Source organism: Equus asinus, chromosome 2 (assembly GCF_041296235.1).
Source record: "Equus asinus isolate D_3611 breed Donkey chromosome 2, EquAss-T2T_v2, whole genome shotgun sequence".
NCBI classification, from domain to species: Eukaryota; Metazoa; Chordata; class Mammalia; order Perissodactyla; family Equidae; genus Equus; species Equus asinus.
The window spans coordinates 181,691,953-181,717,105 of NC_091791.1; the positions used below are offsets into that span (position 1 = coordinate 181,691,953).

Consider the following 25,153-nt stretch of genomic DNA (forward strand, 5'->3'; position numbering starts at 1 on the left):
TTATAGGAAAGCCTAAAATACTATTTGACCTTTTACAGAAAAAGTTTACTGATCCCTGCTCTATAAAATCTAGTTGTGACTAAATTAAGATGTAGTTGATCTTTGATATCTGTGACTAGTGCTTCCTGAGACTTTTAAAGAAATACAAATAGAGAAATATAAATATTGGCTTTTTCTCTTTCCAGATTCATGTTTATATTGAAAGTTACTTGTTTCTATGTAAACTTTCAAATCTCAAATTAACCATTTGTTCATTTTTATTAAAGTTTTATTTTTGTCTTAATGACCATTTGTCATGTGCTTACATCAATTAGGATCATAATAAAGCAAAATTGAGATCCAGATGCCAAGTGGTTGACTTGGCTCACTCATGCCCTGCATGTCAGATCTGGCACACTTACTGAAACATGATTAAAATTCATTCCTCAGGAAAGTGATAAATCATTGTATATTATGTACTTTTAAGGGCAATCACATAAATTATAGTTGGAATGCTAAATTCATATGCAAAGGATCTAGTATAACCTTTGGAAAGAAAATTTGACTTTAATTTTTTAGTAATTTTAGTGTTCTCGGGGAATTTTAATATTAGACCAAATGCCATTATCTTAACTATACTCTCTTGAAAGACGTTAATTTAAAACATTTAAACTCTTTATTTGCCACTCCTTAAAGTAATACCTCTTCATATTGCGGTACCTAGAAAAACCTAAGTACTACATAGGAATTCCATACACTTTTTGTTGTGTTGATTATTTGGAATATATAAATTAGGGAACCTACCTAAACTGTTGTTTTCTTCCTGATCATATGTAATTCTTTGAAATAAAAAAGAGATATTTATAGCTTGAGAACTAAATTTTTTTTGCAAAAGTTCCCAGTAATCCACCAATCTAAATGTTTCATGTCTCTTTTCACATTTTAAATGATCGTTTAATAAATTAATTGTGAAGTTTATAAAAATTTAAATTGAATCTTCTTTAGAAACTGCCATAATCCGCTCTTAGTCTGATTTCATCTAAAAAGAATAACATTAAGGTAAATATTCTGCACCACATATGGCTTCCTTAAAAATCATGTTCAGCCAACCAGTAACTGATAGTTAACTGATAGTTCTTCAGAGACTTTTACATGATCCTGAATAAGTGTAAGAATTTTGTCCTTGTATACTTTTCCATGTATTTTTTAACTGCGGAAAAAAGAAGTGGTTATCTTAACAATTCTTGTGGAACAAGCTTTTATGAAGTAGGATATTTGAAAACTGTTATTATAAGAGAAAAAGATAAAAGATGAGAGTGTTTGCCCTTATTGAAACGTGAATCCAAGTGGACATTAATAGTTTGAGATACATTAAGTGTATATAATTCAAAATTACTACACCTTCCTGTTAACGTGTACTATTTAAGTTGTGTAGAGCTAGTTTTTTGATATACGTTTTTTTTTTCTGTTAAAATGCAGTGTTCTAAAATTTATACTTTCTTTCCATGAGTATAGCAATTTCATTGAACTGTGGAGTTTGGAACAATTTTGTAACAGATTTATTGTGTCTTCTGTTGTGGTTTCCTAGTATCTTTCGCTTTTTCTGTGTGTGTGTGGTCAGTGGTAAATCACAGGAGCACAGAAGAGGGGGAAAAGCTTGAGAAAATGGGAACTTGGATATCTAAACTTTTTAGTAAAATTTTAACATCATTGAGACCATTTCTAAAATCTGCATCATTTCACTGTTACTCTTTGTGGCTTTTCAGTTAACTTAATCCAATTTAATGGTTTCCTAAAGAATATTATAGACGTTTTCCAAGATATGTCATTTAGAACTTCTTTCTTTACCTTTACGGCATTTCTTCAATTCACCGACATCAACAAACATTTCAGTAAGCACTGTGGCTCCCATAAGACAAAATGCATTTATGAGGGGAACCAGTTTACTTTCTTTGTCTTTAAATTGAATAGTTCTATATATGTAATGAAAAAGAGAAAATAACATTAGACATCTGAAAATATGGTCCAATTTTGGTCACCCTTTCTTTATAGTATATTTGTTTTAACAAATAGGTTGCAGCAGGAGATTTTCAGGTCAAATTTAGTGGTAATTGTTTGTCATTGCTTTTGAGGAAACATAGTTAAACTTTGTAATAAAAATACTTTCCATCTTTTATTTGTGATGGTGTCCAAAAAAAGAGAGGAAACACAGTTTCTGGTAAGAAGTGAGAGTCCGGGAATAAATACAATGATGAGAATGAGTGCTTCTATCGCTAGGGAACTTTCTTCATCTAAGCACATATGAACAATTGATCCTCGTAGTCATATATAGCAGTAAACATTAATAACTTAACAGTCTGAAGTCAGTGCAGAAGATATGGAGCATTATTGAAAGATGGAGTCGAGCAGGTGGCACTTTAATATGTTCAGTGTCATGGTTGACTCTAAAGACTAGTCGAATGAAATTACTTGAGGTTCTAAAGATTTAAAAAGCGAACTCATTTTGCTGCTCTAAGGAAATGCTACTGATCAGGCTTTCTGTGTCCCTTTTTTCTAGGCTAGAAAATATTAACCCTGAAGAAAATGACATGGTAAGCCATTCTCTGAGGAGATTTCTTGATGTCAGTCTTATATCTTAGAGGCTTAAGTTCAATTGAGTGGGTTTCAAGAACTAAGATGTGGGAAAAAGAAGAATTGACACACTAATAATGTACATCTTTGCTGCAATATGAAAATTCAATAACTTCACTCAGTCAATTTACAATTCACATGTGCCTATTAATTAAAACCCTATATTAAATAAAGTATATTAAAACTTCATGTCTGACTAACATATAATGGTGTTGGTAGACATTACAGGAATTACTGAACAGAATAAACAATGCAGACACAGGGATAGCTATTCAGAAGAATGGAGCTGTAATTGTGGATAGAATCTACAAGACCAAGGAATGTAAAAAGAGAATAACTGCCGAAGAAATGAATGCCGTGATGGAGGAGCGTGACGCTGCTTTGTCTCAGGTAACTGCGTGCATCTGTGAAAGCGTACGCTTACCTTTTCCTCCCCTTTCTTTATCATTACAAAAGGACTTCTCCCCACATAGTCTTAATTCATGTTAGTTTTTAGCATATAATTAATACTGCAATGATTAGATATATTAAAAGAATCACGTAGTTAGACCCTTCAAAGACATGCATCCTCATTTATTAATAAAACCGTTAGCTTGTTAGAAGAATTTAGTTATATTCTTTAAATTAATAATTTTTATACGAGACTTCTCACTTGAGTTGCAGTTTTGTGAGGGCTGCGATTGTGTCTTTATTACTATTTTATTCCCCATGCCTAATTCAGCGCCTCTTAGTAAACACTGGTAAATGAATCACATAATTAGTGTGTTCTTTTCTGAAGGTGACTTCCACCGGCCAGCTCTGCTGGAAACCCTATTCCCTCCCTGAGGGTCCCCCCTCCGTTGCCGTCCTCTCGGGTGGTGGTATTCCCTCCACAGCAGTTACGCCTCTGCACTCCGAGGCTTGTTCCTCACCAGTGTTTGTACATCACTGTTCCTTTTTTCCTCTCCAAACACCTCCAGCTTTGAAGCTTATGGCTCAGACTGTACCACCCAGTCCTGCTGCAGGCACGTACGCACTCCTATGTCACTTCCCTCATTTCTTAAAGATGTTTGGATCTGTTTCACTGTCACTTTCTTCAGCCTGTGCCTGTCATAATTCTCGATTTACATATCTGCGTGGATGATCCTTTCAATATCTTGGCCTCTCATCTCTTTGAATTTCTCTCCTCCAGTCATCACGTGCTCCACACTACTTCTGCCATGCACACTATGGTCATATCCTATTCTTGGTCATTATCAACGTCAGTTTCAAGCATCCCACTTTCTGACCACCACTTACTGTCTTTCCATCTCACTTAGTCTAGAACTCTGACTAGCAATTTTTCCACTCCATTTGCACCTATTTCTATTGACCTCAGTTCCTCTTTTCCTATCCCTTAAACCCTTCATGTCCTCACTTCCCTCTCTACCCAGCTTATATTCATGACCCACCATAATTATCACCAACTTGCGAATAGTATAACCTCTCTTCTCCTGGCATTCTCTTCCTTTTGTCCTACTCACCTCCCAAAACCTAAGCCTTATCAGCTTAACTTTCTGCCTGTTCTGCACCTTCACGGCTTTATATGGCAGGAGAAAATCAAACAGATTTGCCAACTGAACTTACATTAAATTCATGACTACTGTCTTCAAGTAGGCCCTTGGTCTTACCCGTCACTCTTCTTGCCTTTTGTTCATCTATTCACTCTCCCCTCTAGAAGACTATTTTATCTCTTCTCCTTTTTCCTCAGATATCCAACCACTCCTCCCCGGTCGAAACAAGAACTTCTGTTTGTCCCCACCATGTCATCCACCAGCCTACCAGCATTTGCAGCCGCATGCTCTGCCCTCTCTACTTTGTTTCTTTTCTGCTGCATGCTTCTGTTTAAGGACAGCCTCTCTATTCCTACACTAGTTCACATCTTTTCTCGCCTGCTTAAGGTGATCACTGAACCAACTATCCCTTTTCTCTCCTACTTCATGAAATATTTCCTATTAGTTCATTTCTGTCACTGTCTAAAGTGCTTTGCTCCCTCCCACAGAGGCTGAGTGGATGTTCTGTGAGTCTTGGTCTGCTTGTGCCTCACCCTGGCCTTTTGATGAGGCTTCCCAGACTGAGGGCTGCAGTGTTCACAAGGGCCCTACTCCTGGCGGATCCTGTGTGCTGGTGTTTGTCTCCTCAGCATTGTAAGACTGTGGAAAACTCCACTATTCTTTCCTGAGGTTTTAGGTCTTAGCTTTTTAACTTCAAGCCTTGTACGGGTTTGGGATTTAGCACATGGTATGAGGTGGAAACAAGTCTCAAGTTCCTGCGTTCGTCACGTTAGCCTTGCGTGACTGCCAGAAGCTTAGATCATTTCTCTGTCCTCCAAAAGGGGCCCTCTGTGTGGCCACAGCGTGATTTCTTAGCCCCCTCGCTCATGCCTTGAATCTTTAAAACTCAGGGGGAAAAAAATGACTGCAGATCTTCAAATCACCTCTCTCCAGTTGACCCCTCTCCAGAATCGTAGCCACTCAGTCCCTGTCGTACCAGCAGCCCTCTGCTGCCTTTGAACAGGTGATTCTTGCTTTAATCTGACTTTTCTTGGTCTTGCCTGGAGCATTGTTCTGCCACAAATGATCCCACCCTATCTGGATGTGGACATCTGACATTTATCTTCAGATTAGAATGGGAAAAAGCCCATAAACTTTTAAATTGGGCAACTGTTTGTACTATTTTGTGTCCTTTCACGTGTTTTCAATCTTGGATCATTCGATACATTGTTGAAGAGATAGGCAAAACTATTTTTATGCGCTTGGAAATAATTATCATATAAACTTAAACATTTGATTTTTTTATCATTTATTTTCTTAAGTTAACTAAAAATAAACACATGGAGCATAATTAAATATTGACTGCCACCCATTCCTTCTTCCTCTCTTTCCTTTGCCCACTGCCTTTATGGTATAAAAAAATCAACATTTAGTAATATTTACCAACATGACTTTATTTATAAATAGATACTTTCCATCACTTGGAATATGGGCTTTAGCCACATGGGCCAGGGGGATTGGTAAAATACAATATATTCAAAACACCAAAGCAAAGGCTTTGTTATAAAGACTTGGAATGCAGCAGAGACGAAGGAAGAAAATGGTCAATTCTTTATGTACATGGGTGTTTTTGGAATCTACTCCAGGCATCATGGATAGTATGCTTATGGTTCTTGAACTAATGTCATTCCCATATAGTGATAAGAATGGGGCTTTGATTGTATTGTCAGGCCTGATCATGATTAGTTCAGGAACAATGTGAAAAGGAGCTTGCAAGGTAAACACTTTTAGAATCAGAGCACAGGCAGGCAGGAGCAGAAACCAGCACTGCTTTCTTTCCCACGTTAAACATCCCAGCATCCTTCAGCCTCTCCCTGGGTTTCCTTTTACTCTCTTGTTTTCTGGATGTTAGTTTCCCCTTTTGGTCTATCAAGGCTGAATGCGTGCTCGCAAATCTATTACCTGAACACCATGCAGAGAATCTTAACTTGCCACTGTTTTCTGGAAATGAGGCATTCCAAATATCTAAATTCAACATCAACCCTGTCAATTTGTGCACTTCTGTTTATTGTTTTTGTTTTTGTTGAAAATATTCCTAAAACATTTATGTGCCTCCTTTAAACAGAATATAATTAGCACCTTTTTTTGGACAATTTAGTCACTTCATTTTTGTCAAGTGCTATAGTGAAAACTATAGCTCCTGAGCCCCTTTATGCCCAGTGTTGACAAATACAAAAAGCATGGAAGGACCAGGAGGTTCATCAGGCTAATTAAAGAGATTCAGCTAAACATGTCACTAGTCAGATTCCCCCTTCTCTATAGCCTGCAAGCTATACCAAGCACTAAACTCCAGCTCCAACACAATGAAAAGTAAACCAAATAAGAGGAAGACCCGAATCCAATCCAGTAACATAATGCAGAAAATTCTCGGAAGACAGCTGGGCCTTGTACAGAAAGTACAGCTGGTCTGTTGGTGGATGACTCTCCCTATTAGCAGGTTTCGCCTCTCACTGAACGTACCTCCTCTCTACTTGTTCACTTGTCAGCCTGCTACTTCAAGGCTAATTTAAATATCTGATCTTCCGTGAAGGTCTCTCACATGAAGCGATATTGATAAATCTCCTCTTCGTGCCTCCATCTTACCTTGGGTCCTCTTCCAGTACTTCCACACTGCTTTACAGTTAATTGATTATGCCTGTCTTCCCTCCTAGCTTGAAGATAGGCACTCTTCTTTTTTAGCTGTGTCGATCACAGTCCTTGGGACAGTATGGGCACTTACTCTATGTTTGTTGAATTAATGAACTGATGAACTGAACTACATTACATCCATTTCAAGATAGACTGAACTAAAAGAAGTTAGTGAAATACTATTCATTTATTCACATTTTATTGAGTACCTATTATTGACCTTGTGTTGGGAACTCAGCAATGATCCAAATAGAAAAGGTTCCTACTCTTACGGAACTTACGTTTTAGTTTGGACATACAGATAGTGAACAAACGAATGAATAAAGTACTTTTAGGTAGCAATATAATGAAAATAAAAAGGAATGAGAGAGTGACTACAGTTAGTAGTGGGGTTGTCACTTTAAATAGGGTGATCACAGCAGGCCCATTTGCCAAGGTAAATAGTTGAATTAATACTTGAAAGAGGAGGAGGATCCAGCCATGGAAAGATCTTTGGAAAGAGCATTCCATCAGAAAAGAATAGATCGACAACGCCCAGAGACAGGAAACAAGCTTGGTGTATTTAGGGCACTGATGCAAAATTACCAAGCTTAAATGTGATTAAGTGCAGGAACAAGGAAGATAGTGGTAAGTGATGAGGTAGAAGTGAGAGGCAAGCAGACAAATCTGTAAGGTCCTGTAGGCCACAGTAAAGTCACTGTGAAAGACAGATCGAGATCGGAAGTGTAACACAGGGTAACAAATCCACTTGAAGAGCAAACCAACATCTGGCTAGTGACGTCACCATCAAAGTTAACCTTCCACGTCAGCAGGGGGAGAGAGAACCTCATTTCTTAGCCTCTCTGGGGTTAGTGTTGCCTTCACTTTGGGTCCCTTGTAACTCACATGGTGCCCAGCGTACAATAGATGCAAAATAATTATTTGATAAGTTATTAGAAGCTTGACAAAAAGCTCATACTTGAAAATAAATCATAACATTTAGAGTTTCATTTTTTAGAAGTAGGAAACAAGTTTAACATTCTTTATTATAGTGACTGTAAAATTTTTATTAATTTTTTTCCCCTGTCAGTTTGTTAATTTGCTTTCTTGTCTATCATACAATTATTTGCCTGTGTGTTTTTTTCCGCAGTCCATCTTGCTAAAAATATAGTGTTGGTATTTAATCTAATCTAATAAGTTTTCTTTTTTATTATGAAATTTTTATAACTTTTTGAAATTATAGGTAACTTTGGAAAGTACAGGTAAACAAGAAGAAGGGAAAATTTGCTCATAAACTTATTTCCTTGAAATAATCATATACAGGTTCTTTGTCTTTTCTTCAATGCATGTTATATCATACATATTGCTTGGTAACCTGATTTTCCGTTTGAGTTTATATAAGATATTCTTATAATTTTATAACATGGATATATTAAGATGCGTTGAACTCATTTGCCATTTGGGAGGGTGTTTGTATATTTTTTCTATGTTTTGATGGAATGAACATTTTTATACCTAAATTTTTGGGCATTCATGTTTATTTCCTTAGGGAAAATTCCTAGAAGCAGAAATACTGAATCAAAGGATATAAACATTTTAAAATAAGTATATATTTTCAAATTGCCTTCTTAGAAAAGTTGTACCCAGAAATGTTATTTGGGATTTCACTCAAAAGGGCTTCAAATGAATAAAATGTTAAGGAATTTAGACTTCACTCTCAGGCAGTGTGGAGCTTCCAAGGTTTTTAAGTTTTCTGGTAATATAGAAAGTACTGTCCTTGAAGAAGATTCCTGGACAGCACTGCATAAAGTGGCTTTGGTAGTGTAAGTCCAAGGCTGAGGAGACAGCTGAGACTCTGTTATAATAACTAAGCAGGAGATGATGGAAGTCTAAACGAGAGAAATGAGAGAAGAATAGATGGGAAAGCTGTGGAAGTCAAAGATTGTGTATTTTTTTAATGGAAGTGTAAGTTATGGTAAAGTGCACAGATCTTAAGGGAAAGATTTGATGAATTTTTACGTATGTGTGTACCCACGTAGGCAGCACCCAGTTCAAGATAGAGAACATTTGTAGCCCTCCAGAAGGCTCCTTCATGTCTTTTCCCAGTCAGAATTCCTTACCAAGGGTAATCACTGTTGTTACTTCTAACATCATCGGTCATTTTGCATATTCTTAAACTTCCGTATAAAAAGAATCATGCTATGTGCTCTTTCGTGTCTGGTTTTTTTCACCCATGTTGTTGATCTGTATTGTTACAGTTATCAGTAGTTGATCTTTTTCATTGCAGTGTTATGTCCCATTGTATGACTATTCCATGATTTATTTACATATTCAACAGGTAATAGAAATACAGGTTTTTCTGGTTTTGACCTATTATGAATAAAGAACTATGGGTGTTCTCGTACATATCTTTTGGTGGCATAAGCATTCATTTCTTTTGGTGCATATACAGGTATATACACAGAATAGCTGTCCGAGGTTTAGCTTTAGTAGGTAATTCGAGACATTTTTCCAAAGTATACCAGTTTACACCAGGGATGTAAGAGAGCTGCCCCGTTGTGAGGTCAGACTTGGTATCATTATTCATTTTAATTTCCGTTATTTTGATAGATATGTAGTCATATTGTATTGAGGCTTTAATTTGTATTTCCCTAGTAACGAGTAATATTGAGCAACTTTTCGTGTATCTGTTGGCCATTTTGATATTCTCCTATGTCAAGTGTCTATTCAAGGCTTTTGTCTGGTGTTCAATTTGGTTGTCTGATTTTTTACTTATTGATTTATGTAATTTGGATACAGATACTTATATAGTCTGTGGCTTACATTTTTATTCTCTTAGTGGTGCCTTTTGATAGCAAAAGTTCTTAATTTTAATGAAGTCAAAATTATCATTTTTCCCCCTCTAGTTAATGCATTTTGTGTTCTGTTTAAGGAACCCTTGTTGTTCCCACAATAATGAACACATTCTGTGATGCTTGTAGACGCTGGATTATTTTAGCTTTCACATTTAGGTCTTGATCTGTTTCAAATTAATTTTTGTGTAGTCAAGGTACGTCATTTTCTTCATGTGGATACCCACTTGACTAGACCTAGCGTCTTGTATTAGAAAAATCATGTCCTTCCCTCCCATCCCCAGTGAACTGTGGTAAATTAGGTGGCTATATATGTGGGGGTTTGTTTCTGGTCTCTGTTTTGTTCTGTTGGTGTGCTTTTCTATCCCTGTACTAATACCATACTATGTCTTAATTCCTGTAGCATTAGAGTAAGTCTTGGTTTTGTTTGTGATAGTGTAAGGATCCAGCTTTGTTGTTCTTCAGTATTTCTTTTTCTATCCTAGGTCATTTGTTCAGCTTGTCATTTTCCATTTTAAAAAATCTGATATTTTGATGGAAATTTCACAGCCTCTAAAGATCAATTAAAGGACAATCGGCATCTTACCAATATTGAGTCTTCCAAATCATTGATCTTTTCATGAAAACAATTAATTTTCCTTTATACACTGCTTTTGGTACATCCCACAAGTTTTCCATATGTTGTGTCTCACTATCATGTCACTCAGAATATTTTTAGTTTCTAATTGTGATTTCCTCTTTCACCTGTGACTCATTTAGAACTGTGTTGCTTAATATTTAAACGTTAGGAGATTTGAGGGTATCTTTCTGTAGCTGAGTTAGAATTTAATTTCCTGGTGGTGAGAAAACACAAATTTGTTGATACTTACATTAAGACCCGAGACAGGCCCTATTTGTTAGATGATCCATGTATTCTTTAAAATATCGTGTATTTCGCAGTTACCGGATATAGTGGTATTCTCTGTATGTCATTTAGTCCAAGTGGGCTAATTATGTTTTCAATTCTTTATTCATAAGTTGTTGCTTGTTGTATCATTTTCTGAGTTATGATGAATTTTTCTCATTTTAATTCTGTCAACTTTTATCTTGTTTATTTTGAAACCAGGTTATTAGATATTTAAATCTTTAGAATTATTTTATCTTCCTATTCAATAGACTATTTTATTATTATGAAAAGCCCATTTTTATCTCTTTTGTAATACTTCTTGCCTTAAAGTCTCCTTAAGTATCTGAATGTCATATTCTTTTCCATCCGTATTTCCCACTTTTTTTCTCCATCATTTTATTATGAAATATTTACAACATATGGCAAAGTTGTAAGTAGTTTGCAGTGAACATTTATTTACACACCACCTGGAATCTATTGTTAATATATTGCTAAATTTGATTTATTATATTATCTCTGCACTTATCCATCCTTCCTTCCATCCATTAATTCTTCTCACCTGGTTGATGGATTTCAGGTAGATGCAAGCATCAGTGCATTGGCACCTAAATTCTTCAGCAAAGTATATCATTAGCTAGAGTTCAATATTTTTATGGTTTTTCTCTTGTGATTTGAAACTTACATATCCCAAAATGTACCAATATTAAGTGTGCATTCTCTAAGTTTTGACAAATGCACACAGCTGCGTAACTAACACCACGATCAAGATGTCGAACAGTACAATCACCCCAGAAAGTTCTCTCATGCTCTTTCTGGTTAATCCGTGTTCCCACTCCCCAGCAGCAATCATTGATCTGATATTTTTAATCATTAATTAGTTTTACTTTTTCCAGAAAGTCACATGTTTGAGATCACAGTATCTCTAAGATGATTACATTTATTTGTGTTCTATTCCTGTGCAGGTAAGCAATGTCTCTTTCTAAGCTTTTATCTATCTCTTAAGGACTGATTTTTTTTTACTTAAATTTTTTTAAATGTTTTTGAAGTAGGATCTAGGATTTCTGTTATTCTTCTTTTGTACTAATTCCCGTAGGTCTTTGGTTGGAATGATGCTGATGGAGTATCAGTGTATCACTTCTAGAGCTCTACCTGTGCTTTTGCTGTCTTAAGATCTCAAAAACTGAAATTATTTCCCTAAAAGTTAATCTTCACCAGCATTACAGCTAACACTGTTTAAAATATAATAGACTATATTAAGTACATAAAACATTTTTGTCAATATGTTATTTAGTGTGGTAGTAACTCCATCCTGATTTCCCAGAAAAAGCAGTGTTCTTCCAGTAGCAAGACTGCAAAAAGTGTGAATTTAAGCCATGAACTCATGAGCACACTTGATAATTATTAGAAGTCTCTAAGTATTGGGGAACTTATTATACTTTTTGGCATGAAAACCTCTTTATTCTAAACGTGTCACCTTTTACAGGGAACTAAATTTTGTAGTAGCATTCTTAGAAAACTACTTGATACTTGGTTTGATAAACTGTCATTTGGGCACAAAAATTCAAATTGCTATGGTTTTTTTTCTTCAATACATCTCTGATTTCATAAGGAAATCTTTCAGTTTAACATCTTACTGGGTTATAGTTATGCTCAATTTTATCTTCAAAAGCAAAAGTACATCCAACCAAATGGCTAGTAAGATTATCTGCCATGCTTACACAAATATTGCGGGAGGAATGTAAAGATGTCTGAATATCATTCACAGGAAAGTATTTGTGTTTAGTCCAAGGTGTCAGGACACTTTAAAATAAAACTTGAATTCTCCACATAGTATATCAAGGCTTTCATTCTTCTTTTGAAAATGACTCTGTGGCTGTGCTTGTGCATTTGCATACAGGTTTGTTTGATTAATTGCTACTTGACTCATCTATCGTAATACTAAGCTCTGGGATCACAAAAGATCAGATTCCCAAACCACCTCCTAGAATTAATTTAAATATTTAATGTCGATACCTTGAAAAGATTCAGGGGAAGGTGGTTTTTATTGTAACTAGTAGCTTGTTTCAGTAGTATAATCCCTTGAAAAAAATTCCAAAGTTACATATTAATTCATCATTAATATTACTTATCCTGTTGTAAAAAAAAAACCCTGTAATAATCTTGTAAGTATGTTAAAATATGTAATAAAATATGCTTTTAAATTATCTGGAAACTTCCCAGTAAGTGTATATATAAATCATGAGTGTATTATAGATTTTCGTAAGTGGGATATTTTGATTTAGTGATCATGGAAAATTGAGAGTTTTTCACTGGTGATATGTTTGCTTTTTATTTGTTCACAATTTTGATTTCAGATAAAATTTACACGCACACATGAAATACATAAATATTAAATTGACAATTTGATGGATTTTGACAAATAACTACACCCATGTGACTACATCCCTGTAAAGATACAGGACATTTCTATAATCCAAGAAAGTCCCCGCATTTATTTCCCTTCCCTCCCAGCCATCCCTGCCCCACCCAACAACTTTTCTGATGTTTTTAACCACAGATTTATTCTGCTTATTCTAGAACTTCATACAAGTGGAATCATACAGTGACAGCACAATATTTGTAACATTCATTTGTGTTGTTCTTTATACCAGTAGTTTGTTCCTTTTATTGATAAGTGATATTCGGTTGTATAGTATTACGTTTCTTATTCATTCTCCTTTTGATGTACATTTGGATTTGTCCAGTTTTTGTGTCTGATTAAGACTAGTACTATGAGAATTCTTGTGCAAGTTTTTTGCGGACATTTGTTTTTATTCTCTTAGTTAAATACCTAAGAGTAGAATTGCTGAGTGATAAGGTTGGTAAATATTTATTTTTAAAAGAAATTAGCGAATTGTTTGTTCTGTGATTTTACACTCTCAGCAGAGGTTTATGGAAGTTCCGATTGCTCCATACACTCACCAACAATTGGTGCTGTCAGTATTTTTAATTATAGCTGTTGTAGCAGGTGTGTAGTGGTATATCCTTGTGGTTTTCATTTGCGTCTGACTAATGATGTTGGACACATTTTCATGGGCTTCTTAGCCATTCATACCTCTTCCTTTTTGAACATCTGTTCAAGTCTTTTGCTTATCTTTTAAATTGATCTGATGGTGATTGAACTTTTTATTATGGATTTGTATGAGTTCTTTATATATTCTAGGTAAAGTCTGTTGTCAGACACATGTATTAAAAATATTTTCTGCCAGTCTGTTTCTTGCGTATTCATTTTCTTAATTCTATATTTTGATGGGCAAAGGTTTCAAATTTGGATGAAATCTAATATATCAACTTTTTAAGGTACCTTGTCTAAGAATCTTTCCTCAACTCAAGATCACAGAGATACTGTCCTGTGTTTTCCTCTACAAGCTTTATTGTTTTAGTTTTTACTTTTAATCTGTGATGTACTTTGAGTTAACTATTGTGTATGCTGTAAGATACAGATTCTGGTTCATTTTCTTAGCAAGTTAATATTCACTTGTTCCAGCAATATTTGTTGAAAAGGTTTTTTCTCCTTTGAGTGGCTTTGGTGCCATTTTTTGAAAATTAATTGGTCGTATGTGTCTGGTTATGGACATGATGTTCTATTGTAATAATCTCTTTGTCTCTATGCCAATACCACACTGTATTGATTGCTGCAAATTTTGATGTTAGGCATTGAAAGTCTTCCAACTTTGTTCCTTTTAAGGTTGTTTTAGTTATTATAGGTTTTTTGCATTTTCCTATAAATATTAAAATCATATTTTTACTTTCCATATAAAGCCTGGTGGGATTATGATTGGATCTTTTTGAATCTACAAATCATTAGAGTGGAGGGGGCTTGACAGCTTAACAAGTTTTTGTTTTTCAATATCTATGGTATTTCTCACAATCTTCTTAGTATTAATAAATGCCCCACATGGTTTAAATTGTAAAAATCTTAAAACAGTAAAGTTCCATTTGCCTTCATCCTTTTGATATATTGACATGTATTTTTATATTTATTTCGATTCAAATAATAAATTGTCTTTCAAAGAAGTTAGATAAGTAAAAATATTCTCTTATGTTTGGTTGTACATTTATCACTTTAGGTACTTTTTATTTCTTCATGTTGGAATGAATTTTCACTTTGTTATTTTCCTTAACTTCAATATCATCTTTTAGCTTTGTCTTTCTTCCTGTCTTTCTATCTTTTCTTTCTCGTTCCCTCTCTTTCTCTCTCTCCCTCCCTCTCTTTCTTTCTCTTCTAGTACACACCTGCTGTAGTTGAGTTCAGCTCTCATTTATCTGAATATGTCTTTATTTCACCATCATTTTTTAGGGATATATTCACTAGAAATAGATGTATATATATAATATGGATATAACAGATGCCCTAAGGGATCTCCTGTATTCCAGATATATTCCTCCTTACCCTCAATTTCCCCTTGGCACTTAGGATCGGTTATTGCCGCCAGTAAGGTAACCTTCCTTACATATTGATGCAGAGGCATGAGGAGGCCTATGTAGCCGGGTGACAGTTTCAACTTTCAGTTTAATGGAGTTTTTGTTTTATTTCCAAGTGGAAGTTTTTCTCCCTTTGGAACACCTGTAGATTAGCAGAACCTCAGTTTGCAGAGGAGGGAAGCAAAAATTTTGCTAGTGGAGCACAAGGGGATAATAGTGAATGAAGCTACATTTCTACCACTTGATTCCTGGACACGTGAGTACTGGCTATGGATGAAAAAGCACCACATACATATGGAACTTTGATTTAGAGCATATGCCTTGTCATAGAGAACCTTGCCCTGTCCCCACAAAGTATTGCCACCTAACTGGCACTATAGCCAAGTCTTCGAAACTCCATTCCCACTGTTTTATCAAGCCAGCCGCATCAGGATGATGGGGAACGTGGTATGATCAGTGAGTTCCATGAGCATGGGCCCATTGTACACTTCATTTGCTGTGAAGTGAGTTCTTTAATCAGAACATGCTGTGTGGAATCCCCATGGTGGTACATAGGCATTCTGTAAGTCCATGGATGGTTATCTTTGCCTAAGCATTGCATTCAGGGAAGGCAAATACATATCCAGAGGCAGTGTTTATTCCAGTAAGAACAGAACAGTTTTATAAAGAAGGTAGAAGAATAGAAGTTTGTGATCCAAAAGTAGAGTGTCAAGAGTTAAGGATTCCAGAGAACTAAGAACAAAATACTGGTTGTGGGTATTGTTTGAAGGTAAATTTTATTAGAATAAGCGAGTTAAGAATTGTGAGGCTAGAGTGTTGCATGAGTAACTCTTGCTTTTGTCTAGAATATTGGCAAGACATTGTCTTTGAAAATGTGAGAAAGTAACCTTTCTTGTTAGATCACCGTGGCACAGATGAGACGCAAGTCATCCAAATCAGTGCTTCTCAAACTGTCTGTGGTGAAGGACCAGTTTAAAAAAAAAAAAAAAAAAACTTTTTCATATTACTAATTTTATAGATGAGGAAACTGCAACTTAGAGAGGTTAAGTAACTTGCCCTAGGTTGCAGAGTATTGAGACTGAATCTAAAGATCTCGTCAAGATGGCGGCGTAAGCAGACTGAACTCATCTCCTCCCACGAACACAACCAGGTTACAACTATTTTTGGAAAAATTACCCTGGAGAGAAAACTGAAAACTGGATAAAAAGAACCCCCACAACAAGGGACAGCCCTGACTAAGGAGGAAGAGCCAGAAATTCCTGCTGGAGAAGAAAAAAGCCACCTTTGGGAGCAGTGGAGCTTCTCAGCTGGCCAGGCGGGAGCCACCCTAAGGTACCAGCCCTCCCTGGAGGAGTGAGGACCGGAGAAGGGGCTGATACTGCTATAAGCATCCTTCAGACTCAGCCCAGCTGAGACGGGGTCTTACTATCTGGCTTTGCTGGCTGTTCACTGCAGTGAGGATACCCCAGAAAAGCTATCGGCCGAAAGCCGAAAAGACCTGGGTCTTAAAGGGCGCACACAAACTTACTCATTGCAGCAACCTAAAATCACCAGAGAGGAGACTGACAGTCCTTTGGTGAAATGAAACTCACCTGGTGGGTTCTGGGAGCATCTTGGTGAGAGGAGGGGCCTCTTCAGAGACTGAGACATTGGTGGGGGCTGTTGTTCTGAATGGGTCCAGGCGTGCTGACACAGACCCCAGTGGGTGCCATTGAGGTTCATCCTTTGGCCTGTTAGCCCAGGGGTCTGCCACGCCCACTAGAGCACAGGTTTAATCCAGTTCAACCAGGGCAGGCAACCCCCCCCCCAGGGACTGGCCCCACCTAACAGCTAGCCCTCAGGCTGCTTTTCAGCCTGCATTGACTGAGTGCTTTGATCCTCTACAGGCAGGCAATGGTGTCTGCTTCTGAGGGGCAGGCCCTGTGCGAGGACCAGGTGAACTGTAGGGGCCATTGGTGGAGAGGTGGGGGCCTCTGCAGTACGGCATTGGGGTACGCTCCAGAGGGTTGAGAAGTGTGCAGGGACCAGGACTGTGTTGACAGCATGTGTGGTCCTGGGGGCGGATAGGGCTTCTCTGGGCAGAAGACCTGTGCTTCAGAAATAGCTATAAAAAGAATCAGCCCCACCTTTCAAAGCCTGAAACAATTGAGTGCTCCCATGCCTAGGGCCAGCCCCACTCAGCTGCACTCCTCAGAGAACTGACAACAGCCTTGTAGGCCTGAGGCCTATCACAACTGTAAGCCCCTGAGCCTAGCAACCAGCTACACTGGGTACCAACCCAATGAAGAGGAAAACTGCAATAGGAGTGTGCTGATAAACTTTGTAGCCAATGGTGCTGAGGCTCCCCAAACTGGATTTACAAACAGCTGGCCAGGGAATGAAAGACTAGATTCCCTGGGTTCCTGCAGTGGGAGCAACCCTGCCACAGCAGAAGGACACAAGTAGCCCACAAAGGGGTCACTCCTGGATCTTCGGGACTGGTGATGAGAGGGAAGCACACTGCTGGTCCTCATAAGGCATCTCATACGTAAGGCCACTTCTCTAAGATCAGGAGACATAGCCAACTCACCTAATAGATAGAAATAAGCACAGAGAAAGAGGCATAATGAGACAAAGGAATACTTTCCAAGCAAGGGAACAGGACAAAACCCCAGAAAAAGGACTAAATGAAACAGAAACAAGCGACCTGCTCGACAGAGAGTTCAAACAAAATATCATGAGGATGCTCAGATCTGGGGAGAAGAATGGATGAACACAGTGAGCACATCAGCAAAGAATTGGAAGATGTAAAAAAGAACCAATCAGAAATGAAGAATACAAGACTGGAAATGAGAAATTCACCAGAGGGACTCAATAGCAGAGTAGAGGATGCAGAAGAACGGATCAGCGAGCTAGATGAAAGACTGGAGGAAATGACCCAAGCAGAACAGAAAAAAGAAACAGAATGAAAACTGTCTAAGGGAACTCTGGGACAATATCAAGCGTGCTAACATTTGGATTACAGGTGTCCTAGACAAAGGGGCAGAAAATTTATGTGAAGGAATAATAGAGGAAAATTTTCCTAATCTGAGGAAGGAAGCAGACATCCAAGTTCAGGAGGCACAGAGAGCTCCAAACAAGATAAGCCCAAAGAGGCCTACACCAAGACATATTATAATTAAAATGTCCAAAATTAAAGACAGAGAATCCTAAAAGTAGCAAGAGAATGGCCACAAGTGACATACAAAGGAAAGCCCATAAGGTTAGCAGCGGACTTCTCAGCCGAGACCCTACAGGCGAGAAGAGAATGGCATGACATGTTTAAATTGCTAAAAGGAAAAAACCTACAGCCAAGAATACTCTATCCATCAAGGCTGTCATTCAGATTGGAAAGAGAGAGAAAGAGCTTCCCAGACAAGCAAAAATTAAAGGAGTTTATCACGAAGAAACCAGTTCTACAAGACATGCTGAAGGGACTTATTTAAGTGGGAAAGCAATGACCACAAATAGAGATTAAAAAAAATATCAAAAAAACAAAACAACAACAAAAAACCACACAATAAAATCACTTGTAAAGGTAAAAATATAGTAAAGGTAGCAGATCAACTACTTGTGAAGATAATATGAAAGTTAAAAGACAAATGTAGTAAAATCACCTATTTCAATGATAAGAGGGTAATGGATGGACACACACTAAACAAGAGACTATATATGATTTGAAAACAAAATGTGGGAGGAGGGGAGTGAAAAGTAGAGCTTTTACAAAGAGGTGAAGCTAAAGAGTCTATCAACTCAATATAGACTGTTATATGCATAGTATATTAAATAGGATCCTCATGGTAATCACAAATCAGAAACCTATAATAAGCAAGCAAGAAAGTAAGACAGAAGACATTGAACATATTAGTAAAGATAGCCATCAAACCACAAGGGAAGAGAGCAAGAGAAAAAGACAGGAACAGAGAAGAACTACTAAAACAACCAGAAGAAAAACAAAGTAAAAAAATGGCAATAAATACATTTCTATCAATAGCTGCTTTAAAAGTCAACGGACTAAATGCTCCAATCAAATGCCATAGGGTGGCCAATTGGATAAAAAAACAAGACCCGTGTATGTGCTGCACACTAGAGACACACTTTGGACTGAAAGACACTCACAAACTAAAAGTGAAAGGGTGGAAAAAGATATTCCATGCAAATGGCAAAGAAAATAAAGCAGGGGTAGCAATACTTATATCAGACAAAATAGACTTTAAAACAAAAACTGTAACAAGAGACAAAGATGGGCACTATATAATGATAAAGGGAACAATCCAACAAGAAAATATAACACTTGTAAATATCTATGCACCCAACATAGAAGCACCCAAATATATAAAGCAATTATTAACAGACATAAAAGGAGAAATAGACAGCAACACAATAATAGTAGGGGACTTTAACACTCCACTTACACCAATGGATAGATAGAGCATTCTATCCAAAAACCACAGAATACATGTTCTTTTCAAATGCACATGGAACATTCTCCAGGGTTGATCACATGTTAGGCCACAAAACAAGTCTCAGTAAATTTAAGAAGATTGAAATAATACAATGCATCTTTTCTGACAACAAAGGAATGAAACTAGAAATCAACTACAGGAAGAAAACCAGAAAAGCCACAAAAATGTGGAGATTAAGCAAAATGCTACTGAACGATTGGGTCAATGAAGAAATCAAAGGAGAAATCAAAAAATTCCTGGAGACATGAAAATACGACATTCCAAAATCTGTGGGATACAGCAAAAGCGGTTCTAAGAGGAAAGTTCATAGCAATTCAGGCCTACCTCAACAAAGAAGAAAAAATCCCAAGTAGACACTCTAAAAGTGCACCTAACGGTACTGGAAAAAGAACAACAAACAAAGCCCAAAATCAGCAGAAGGAAGGAAATTAAAAAAATTCAGAGCATAAATAAGCAATACAGAGACTAAAAAAAATACAAAAAATTAATGAAACCAAGAGCTGGTTCTTTGAAAAGATAAACAAAATTGACAAACCCTTAGCTAGACTCACCAAGAAAAAAGAGAGAAGACTCAAATAAATACAATCAGAAATGAAAGAGGAGAGATTACAATGGACACCTCAGAAATAGAAAAGATAATAGAATACTATAAAAAGCTATACGACAACAGATTGGGTAATCTAAAAGAAATAGATAAATTCTTAGAAACATATCACCTTCCAAAACTGGACCAAGAAGAAGTAGAAAATTCGAATAGACCCATCACCAGTAAGGAGATTGAAACAGCAATCAAAAACCTCCCAAAAAATAAAAGTCCGGGACCAGATGGCTTTCCTGGTGAATTCTACCAAACATTCAAAGAAGACTTAATACCTGTCCTTCTCAAACTCTTCCAAAAAATTGAAAAGGAGGGGAGGCTTCCTAACTCATTCTACAAAGCCAACATTATCCTGATACCAAAACCAGACAAGGACAATGCAAATAAAGAAAATTATAGGCCAATATCACTGATGAGCATCGATGCAGAAATCCTCAACAAAATACAAGCAAATCGAATACAACAATACATTGAAAAGATCATACATCATGATCAAGTGTTTCATTCCAGGGGTGCAGGGATGGTTCAACATCCGCAAATCTATCAACGTGATACACCACATTAACAAAATGAAGAATAAAAACCACATGATCATCTCAATAGATGCAGAGAAAGCATTTGACAAGATACAGCATCCATTTATGATAAAACTGCCGAGTAAAATGGGTATAGAAGGAAAGTACCTCCACATAATAGAGGTCATATATGACAAATCCACAGCTAATACCATTCTTAATGGAGAAGAACTGAAAACTATCCCTTTAAGAACGGGAACCAGACAAGGGTGCCCACTGTCACCACTCTTATTTAACAAAGTATTGGAAGTCCTGGACAGAACAATCAGGCAAGAAAAAGAAATAAAAGGTATCCACATTGGAAAAGAAGAACTCAAACTGTCACTCTTTGCAGACGACATGATTTTATATCTGGAAAACCATAAAGAATCCACTAAAAAACTTTTAGAAACAATAAAGGAATACAGTCAAGTCATGGGATACAAAATCAACGTACAAAAATCGGTTGCATTTCTATACAGTAACAATGAAGTCACAGAAAGAGAAATTAAGAATACAATACCATTTACAATTGCAACAAAAAGAATAAAATACCTAGGAATAAACTTAACCAAAGAGGTGAAAGATCTGTACACCGAAAACTATGAAACATTGAAAGAAATCGAAGAAGACACAAAGAAATGGAAAGATATTCCATGCTCTGGGATTGGAAGAATTAACATCATTAAAATGTCCATACTTCCTAAAGCAATCTATAGATTCAATGCAATCCCTATTCAAAGTTCCAACAACATTTTTCACAGAAATAGAACAAAGAATCCTAAAATCTATATGGAACAACAACGAATAGCAAAAGGATTCCTGAGAAGAAAGAACAAAGCTGGAGGTATCACACTCCCTGATTTCAAAATATACTACAAAATATACTACTGTTTGGTTACATAGTAACCAAAACAGCGTGGTACTGGCACAAAAACAGACACACAGATCAATGGAACAGAATCGAGAGCCCAGAAATAAACCCACACATTTATGGACAGCTAATATTTGACAAGGGAGCCGAGAGCATGCGATGGAGAAAGGAGAGTCTCTTCAATAAATGGTATTGGGTAAACTGGACAGCCACATGCAGAAGAATGAAAATCAACCATTACCTTACACCATGCACAAAAATCATCTCAAAGTGGATTAAAGACTTGAATGTAAGACCCGAAACCATGAAGCTCCTAGAAGAAAACATAGGCAGTTTGCTCTTTGATATCAGTCTGAGCAGCATATTTTCAAGTACGTGTCTGACCGGGCAAGGGAAACAAAAGAAAAAATGAACAAATGGTACTACATCAAACTCAAATCTTCTGCACAGCAAAGGAAACCATCAACAAAACGAAAAGACAACCTAACAATTGGGAGAAGATAATTTGCAAAGTATATATCAGATAAGGGGTTAATATTCAAATTATAAAAGGACCCACACAGCTCAATAACAAGAAAACCAACAACCCAATTAAAAAATGGTCAAAAGATCTGAACAGAGATTTCTCCAAAGAAATATGGGTGGTTGTCAGGCATATGAAAAGATGCTCAACATCATTAGCTATCAGGGAAATGCAAATCAAAACTGCCATGAGGTATCACCTCACTCCGGTCACAATGGCTGTGATTAACAAGACAGGAAACAAATGTTGGAGAGGATGTGGAGAGATGGGAAACCTTGTACACTGCTGGTGGGAGTGCAAACTGGTGCAGCCACTATGGAAAGCCGTATGGAGTATCCTCAGAAAATTAAGAATAGATCTACCATATGATCCAGCTATCCCTGGATATTTATCCAGGTATTTATCCAGAGAACTTGGAAATGCAAAGGCATAAAGATACTTGCACCCCTATGTTCATTGCAGCATTATACACAGTTACTACTCAGCCATAAGAAATGATGAAATCTGGCTATTTGTGACAACATGGATGGACCTTGAGGGTATTATGCTGAGTGAAACAAGTCAGAGGGAGAAAGTCAAATACCATATGATCTCACTCATAAGTAGAAGATAAAAGCAACAACAAACAAACGCATAGCAACGGAGAATGGATTGGTGGTTACCATGGTGGAAGCGGGGAAGGGCAAAAGAGGTGATTAGGCTCACATGTGAGGGGATGGACTATAATTAGTATTTGGGTGGCAAACATGATGTAATCTACACAGAATTCAAAATATATTGTGATGTGCATCCAAAAGCTATATAATGTTATAACCCAATGTTACTGCAATTAAAAATAAATAAAATTGGAAAAAACAAAAATACTTTTCCAATGTGTTATGGACCCCTACTTCTATAACATAGAATAAAAATGAAAATGAATGAAAAAGTCTATAGACATGAAAAATTCAAGCATACATTTTTTTATTGTTGTTATTGGGTTCAATTGCCATAAAATTTCTATGTGAAATTTCTATAAAATGTTTAATTATTTCCTTTGAATTTAGTACTAACTTTATTCCATGTCAGTTTTGGACCCGTAGTAGCCGTTGGACCACAGACTCTAAATGGATGACAGAAACTTCAGAAGTGAAAGATTAGTGGGCTGGAAATGAGAGTTGGGAACCAGGAAAACTCAAGTCCTTTTTTTCTGCCTCTGAAGTAACAGTATGTGAAAAGAGTATGCTCTAGTTTAGGGGATTCAGAGAGAAGTGTCACTGGGAGTAAGGTGGGTTTTTTACTGACCTGAAGAAATAAAAGGATTAAGTTTAAGAACATATCGAATTGTCTTGGCCATGAAAAGGTACTTGTGAAGGCTACAGATGACAGAAGTACAAGGAGGATAGGTAAGAGAAAGAGATAAGCAAGGAGAAAATTAGAGTTTTAGTTGACTTTAGGGAGTTGAATGTAATGTAGACTGTTTTTCACTGAGATTGCTCTTAAGTTAATCCCTGTTGAATGGTTTCAATGATATTCCTGGCCTTACATATACAAATTAATAAAACAATTTCAAGAACATTTGGAAAAAATAATGTCTAAGTGATTGACTTCATTGAAAAACTAGGAAGCGTCCTGGGAAATGTCCCAAGTCTCCAAAGCTTTTGTTACTGTGGTCAGTAAATCAGCCCACAAGTATTTCCTGATTTCCTGTGGAAAGCACTGCTTACCATATTTACATAATCAAAGATAATCAGTCTTATCTCTCAAAAAGAATGACTTATATAAGATTCAACTTGTTGATACTTCGATTTGTCATACAGTCTTTTAGTTTTTCTCCTGTTGTAATCTTGGAATTTAGAGTGGCTTCTGTTAGGATTTAATGATGTTTGGGCAACACATTATACAATAAGAAAATTAGGTATGAGCACTTAAGTAATTGACAGCTCTATTGAGATTACGGCATTTATAATAGCAAGCAAAGTTTGCAATCCGAGAGGGGGCATCTGTGATTCCAGGAATACAATAACTGAAAAAGAGCTTAATAAACTATTAAACTGTGGCTATTATCCAGTGAGTACTAATACTATTTCCTGAACTCTGCTTTGTGTTTTACAATAGTCTAAGAAGCATCTCTGACCTTTTGTGCAATAACTGCCAACTTAACATTTAGGTTATACTGTTGTTTGTTTATGGATTTTAGAAAATCCATTGAAGTTTACTTAAGAACCAACTCATTACAATGGTGTTATTTACTGAATTTTGTTTTCCTGACCATTAGCTAACTATAGGGTTCAGCATTACAAGGTTATAGCTGTACAAAAAGGATCAAAATTCCACATCCTAGTAGTGACATTAGCCAGAGAAGTAAAGTCGTCATCTTAGAAATAAAGGCCTTGGCAGCACTGAAGAGATTATAGAAAATGAATAATCTAGATCAGACCTCTTTTGTGTAGTAGTTTTATAATTATCTTTATTATAATTACTTCAGTTGTAAAATGTTGTTACACATTTTAATTACTTTCTGGTTATTCATATTAAACTACAGAAATGCAGTAGTTTGATATAACTCATATCAAAACAAAAATTCAGAACAGTTCTGGAATTTTTATTATTGAAGTTGAAGAGGAAGTGTTGTTAATGAATTATAACTTTTAATTAAACTACTAGAATTGTAGTCGCGAATCTGTTTAAGATCTCAGGTGACCATCCTAAACCTCTAGAAAGTACCGACCAAATATTCTTAAATTTTATACAAACGTATTTCTAATTCAACTTTAATGCATTTAAGTATAATTATGAATCCATGTAATTAATAATTAGCAATTTAACTAACAAATCATACATTATATATGATATGTAATAGCATTAGTGTTTAGATTGCCATTCTCTTGTTAGACCTGAGGGCTGTCCCAGCAGATTGAGATCTTGGAAAGCTGTGGGCGTGGTGGAAGGGGTACCTCTTCTGTAACAGCAGATAATACTGAAATCAAGGGACTATGTGGCTTTAATTTTCAGCCCTCCTTCATTTTTTTGGCAACCTGTTTAGATTACTTCCTCAAATTTATCATCCTACCCATCCCTTCTTTTGCCTCCTGAATAAGGTGCCATAATACATAGCCAGTTAAAATAGAAAACTGGAGCATTAGGATGC

General features: G+C 36.5%; 1 protein-coding gene across 13 annotated transcripts in view; it reads left to right on the top strand.

Annotated features, from left to right (window-relative positions):
* MIPOL1 (mirror-image polydactyly 1) overlaps positions 1–25,153 on the top strand; it is a 303,533-nt gene that overhangs the window by 102,767 nt on the left and 175,613 nt on the right. For all 13 annotated transcript variants that reach the window (XM_044765525.2, XM_044765526.2, XM_070504267.1 and 10 more), the window contains 2 exons: positions 2,537–2,570; positions 2,830–3,000. In XM_044765525.2, coding sequence (XP_044621460.1) covers positions 2,537–2,570; positions 2,830–3,000 — 205 coding nt within the window. The remainder of the gene's footprint in view (positions 1–2,536; positions 2,571–2,829; positions 3,001–25,153) is intronic.